Consider the following 5,394-nt stretch of genomic DNA (forward strand, 5'->3'; position numbering starts at 1 on the left):
TTGAGGCTTTTCCTGTTGTAGCATGTTCCTTATTAATCGTCCCTTCGCCGAGCTGTTGAGCCCTCTGATGTTCCATGAGATGAGCTTCATGATTCACGATTGGGAAGGGGATTGTCTATAATTCTTATTATTAGAGTTTGATCCTACCTAACTTACATTGAGATATATCACCACCTTCCTGGAGAAAAATGCATATGCCATATCTAAATGTTGGTATTTTTGTATTCAAATGCTCATCCTTATTGTGATATCAGAGATATTATTTTATTTCTTCAAAGATTCACTTAGCTCTCTCGAGACACTCATAACTTATGAGTAACAAGTGTACTTAACTACCTTCTTAGAGATTAACATACACCAAGTTGCTTGCCTCTTACATCCAATCCTCCAACACTACTAGGAAGAGGCCCCATGGCTAACTTCAAAGGTTGCATAAACAAAATTTCAAAAGCTTAAATTACTCCCTTAACGTCATGATCATTACACTTTTCTTTATGGCCTTAAATGTTAGAAATGCATCTCTTAAGCAACATGAATACCTCTTTCTTTTCAAGCTTCATTATCATTACAAATATGTTACCTACTAATATACGCCTAATGATTTTTTCTTCATATTTCTTCTTTTAAATCATTTTTTTCTTTATTTCTAGTGTATTTTAATATTCACATTCTCATCTCCATATATTCATTCTTAATAGTTTTTTTAATATTCACATTCTCATCTCTATATATTCATTCTTAATACTTTTTCAATCCAACAGTAGTTCTTATAAATATTAAATATAAAAGTGGTCATTGTATTAAATATAAAGTTTTGTCTTAAAATATTTTTGTCTCAAAATGCTTTTGTTTTAAATATAAAGTTTTGTCTTAAAATAATTTTTTCTTAAATTGTTTTTGTCTTAAACTATTTTTGTCTTAAATATAAAGTTTTGTCTTTAAATTTTTGTCTCAAACTACTTTTGTCTTAAATATAAAGTTTTGCCTCAAAATATTTTCGTCTTAAATTATTTTTGTCTTAAATATAAAGTTTTGTCTTAAAATATTTTTGTCTCAAACTACTTTTGTCTTAAAATATTTTTGTCTTAAACTATTTTTGTCTTAAATATAACATTTTGTCTTAAAATATCAACCTATTTTTGCCTTAAAATTTATATTTAAGACGAATCAATTGATATTAATTTTTAATATAAAATAAAAAAATGATTTTTTGAGACAAGATTTTTTTTAAACAAAAATTTCTTTTGTCTCGAAAAAAATGTCTCGGTGTAGTAGTGATAGTAGTGAGAGGAACATAAAAATATCATACATATGAGATTAAATATAAGTCATATATTTTATCTTTCTATATTAAATTAAATCAACACGAGAGGCATAACAATATATTAAGAATAAAATATGTAATTATTCATACACTGCGCCTACTGGGCACGTCGTATAAGCATATATGCGATGCGCGGTGGGGGTGAATGCAATCTCAGTTATCCTTAACATGCGTGAACGTGTATAGTTCGTTACATATATGAGTTCACCAAAAATTATGTGTCTGCCAAAAAACAAAATAACTATTTTATCATTCAAAAGAACAGATGTTGTTTTAGAAAATGGGACAAATGTCAATTCAATAGCGTAATGGTAATAGTATAGAGGTAAACAATAGTTGCCCGGACTATTTTCAAGTAGAAAATGGGACAAATGTCAATTCATTAGCATAAAGGTAATAGTATAAAGCTCGACAATAGTTGCCCGGACTATTATCAGAAAAAGACTTCTATGGATCTAATTAAATATATTTTTAATATTAAATAAAGAAAAAAACATTATAAAATTAAACAAAAATTATATAATTTTTTATAATAAATCAATTTTTATTCGCTATAAATTTTATAGCTGAAATTTAATAAAATACCAAACCCAAAACATTACTACCTGTTAACGTAAAACCAATACAATACCCAAAACAAACGATTCACAGTTTACAAACAGAAGCCTCCCAAAAATTTCATCATATATCCAACTGATATGTGTTTCTGTCACATGGACCCTTATGGGTATTGTAAATATGGTGTTACAAAAATGAAAACCTCAATTTCACATCCAAAAAAATTGCTAAATAATATTTTGGTGGAAAACAGTGAACCTTTTCATTTATGAAGATAAAAACTTAGTTAATGGCCGTCACTTATAAGAAGCTTATTGATATAATCATTATAATAATAAAATAATATCCAATAAACATGATTGGACATTCAGACATCCAAGGGATATGGAACCAAGTAAATGAATTAAGATAAGGATACAGATATCAGATACAAATGATAACGAAGCCGAACGAATAGTGGATTTATTTTCTATAATTTGGCTTGGGCTGTCTAGGGAGGGAAGGAGGCGGCACAGTAGGTTGGAATGGCAGAAACGGAGAAGCCATTAAAATTAGTGCCGAGGGAAGCAGCGTAAGCGCCCATCTTGGGAAAAACAAGCCAGTCACCGACCACCAGTTCCGGCAGCAAGTAATCGATCAGGACGATATCGGAAGCGTCGCATGTCGGTCCAAAAACAGTAGATGGATAGCTGGGCAGCCCGGTGCAGGAGGCATTCGAGCGGCGGGATTTGCAGGCCAGAGGGAGCGCAGTGATGACGGCTTTGTCGTGTATAAGACAACTCATGGTGCCATGGATGCCATCGTTAATCCAATATTCCCTCACTTCTCCTCTTACCCGTTTTCCGATTACACAGGAGGCCAGCCAGAAGGCGCTCGCGGCAAAATATCGACCCGGCTCACCCATAGCGAAAATCTTTGATTCGTCGGGGAAGTATGTTTTCAAAGACTTTCGGACTGTAGCCGCGGCCTCTGCAAATAGCTGTCCCGCGGTGAAACCGCCACCGATATTAACAATACTAAGTTTCGGCATCCCAAGCCGAGAGGCCGAATCGAAAACGTCCCGAACGGTCGCGATCGCGCTTGCGTAGATGCCGGAGCGCGAGACACTGCTTCCAACGTGAAACGAGACGCCCTGCACGGCAAGGCCAGAGCCCTGTGCTGCCTGCAGCAACGGTTCGACTTCGTCCTGCAGGGCGCCGTACTTGCGACCCAACGGGATCCGCGCACCTCCCGCCTCCTCGTTGGGTATCTTCACCCTCAGCAACAACGCGCACCGTGGGTGGAACTTCTTGATTGGAGTTGTCTATAATGCGATTTTTGGAGATTCCAGTGACGGAATCCGCCGAAGAAACTGAGGTAAATCTTGATTTGTTGCAGTTAAAATGGTTTTTTCACTGCATATTCAGCACCCTGAAAAACCCTGGCACACTTTGATTGTGCAGAAACTAGCTATCAAACTTGCGATTCCAATAAATTGCTGCCGGATTTTGACCAGAAAAACCCACCGAAAAGGCTTCCAAAAAGTCTCCTTATAGACAACTGCTTCTTGATTTTCTCAACTTCTTGAATGGAATCGAACGTTGTTAGATTCACGCCGACGCTCGCTGCGTATTTGAGGTGTGTTATTTCCTTGCATGGATTTGCGTAGACTATTCGATCGGGCGAGACGCCGAGCTTCAGGATGGCTTCGATCTCCACCCGGCTGGCGCAGTCAAATCCAGACCCAAGCGTGGCCAGGGCCGACAATAACGCCGGCTCTGGGTTACACTTGACAGCGTAAAAGGGGCAGACAGTGGGGAGGGCCTCCTGCCATTTGTGCCACAAATCAACCACCACTCCGAGGTCAAGGACGTAAAACGGGTCGTTCACATCGTCATTGTCGATAATGGACTGCACCATCACCTTCACAGCTTCCTGCGACCTTGACCGCAGGACCATCACCTTTCGGCCCTTCACCTCAGCGCTTGCGAGCACCCTCTCTAGAGCCGAAGACGAGCACTTGTACTCGTTTACGCTCGACTTATTTAAACAGGACGATGTCACTATGACCTGCCCGGTGGCCATTATCCACAGACACAAACAGAAATAGAAAAATAAAATGCAATACAGAATTCTAGCTTTAAAAGCATTGCATTCATTTCTATTTATAGCAGGCAATTGCGAATCCGATGAGATATAGCTTTTGTTATCATTATTGTTTATTAGATTATGAAATATTTCAATTTTTTTTGTTGGAATATTATTAAAAAAATTAATTCTGAAATATTTCTAAAATATCTAAATCTACACTACTTTACATTCATAAATTAGCTGGAATGAGATATATGATTCCTAGTGCAATGATTTTTTTAAGTGGTTTGTAACAGATTGGTATTAAATATTTGGACAGAATTTTAATGATTTCTACAGTATAACCATTTTTTTGGTATTTTTGTATTTTTTTTTTGTATAACAATTTAGGATATCCAAAGGCAATATGTTTATTTTTTTAAGTGGTTTATAACAGTCTGGTATTAGCTATTTGGACAGTGTCTTTTAAAGATTTCTACTGTATAACTATTTTTTTTGGTATTTGTATGTTTTTTTTTCTAGACTGTGGTTATGTGTGTGAATTTGGAACATGCAAAGGCAACATGTTTTTTTTTTAAATGTGATTTACTGTATCAGTCTGTAGAATTCCTATTACTACAATGACGAAAACAACTACTTTACATTCAACAGTGCCATTTAATAACAACTATTTTGTATCTTTTTATTTTTATTTTTTTATTATATGATTCCATTTAATAATAATAATAATATTATTATTATTATTTTATGTGGTTCACTGTATCAATTTGTAAGATTCTTACTAGTACAATCACAACAAAAATTACTTTGCATTCAACCATTCCATTTAAACTTTGTATGACCACTACTTTGTATTATTATTATTTTTATATGCTGCAATGTACAATCTGCAAGATTCTTACTAGTATAATGACAAAAAAATAAATACTTTGCATTTAACCATTCCATTTAAATTTTGTATGACAACCCCACTTGGGAGGAAGACCACATACCATCCCGATCACACTACCCACACTGCCTTCACATGTACAATGATTTCAATATTGGAGTATAATAATTTCAATATGTAGATATAGTTAATAAGAAATATTAAACATCATATAATAATTGATTCACTACTTCTTTCACAAGTACAGTGATTTCAATATTGGAGTATAATAATTTCAATATATAGATATAGTTAATAAGAAATATTAGACATCATATAATAATTCACTCACTACTTCTCCACCAGTATCATATTATTCTTATTCAACTAACAAAATTAAAAATAAATAAATAAATAACTAATAATTAATTTACAATATAATAATTAATATTTACAATTGCTCAATATTATTAATCGAAAATAAATCTTGCAACAACTTATTTTCACAAATATTGTGCAAAACTGGTTAGAAAATAAATATATTTAGTTTTATAATTTTTTTTAAAATAAACAT

The 5,394-nt window shown here is 34.1% G+C and overlaps 1 protein-coding gene across 1 annotated transcript; it reads right to left on the reverse strand.

The window, feature by feature from the left end:
- Positions 1–2,265: 2,265 nt before the first annotated feature.
- On the reverse strand, positions 2,266–3,999 carry LOC149219830 (ornithine decarboxylase-like). The gene is made up of 2 exons (XM_089382685.1): positions 3,443–3,999; positions 2,266–3,185 (listed from the first exon to the last, which is right to left on the reverse strand). Exons 1-2 carry the CDS (start codon positions 3,944–3,946, stop codon positions 2,373–2,375), a joined length of 1,317 nt encoding a protein of 438 aa, XP_089238811.1. The 5' UTR covers positions 3,947–3,999; the 3' UTR covers positions 2,266–2,372.
- Between the last annotated feature and the right edge of the window lie 1,395 nt (positions 4,000–5,394).

The sequence above is a fragment of the Pinus tabuliformis genome, chromosome Q (genome assembly GCF_031772625.1).
Source record: "Pinus tabuliformis cultivar Carrire ecotype Pingquan chromosome Q, CPIR1, whole genome shotgun sequence".
Lineage (NCBI taxonomy): Eukaryota > Viridiplantae > Streptophyta > Pinopsida > Pinales > Pinaceae > Pinus > Pinus tabuliformis.

Excerpts from the sequence above, each read along its gene's own strand:
- LOC149219830 (XM_089382685.1), bottom strand. The coding sequence starts at position 3,946 with ATGGCCACCGGGCAGGTCATAGTGACATCGTCCTGTTTAAATAAGTCG. Across the intron at positions 3,186-3,442 it reads CGTTCGATTCCATTCAAGAA|ACAACTCCAATCAAGAAGTT; the intron begins GTTGAGAAAATC and ends ATCGCATTATAG.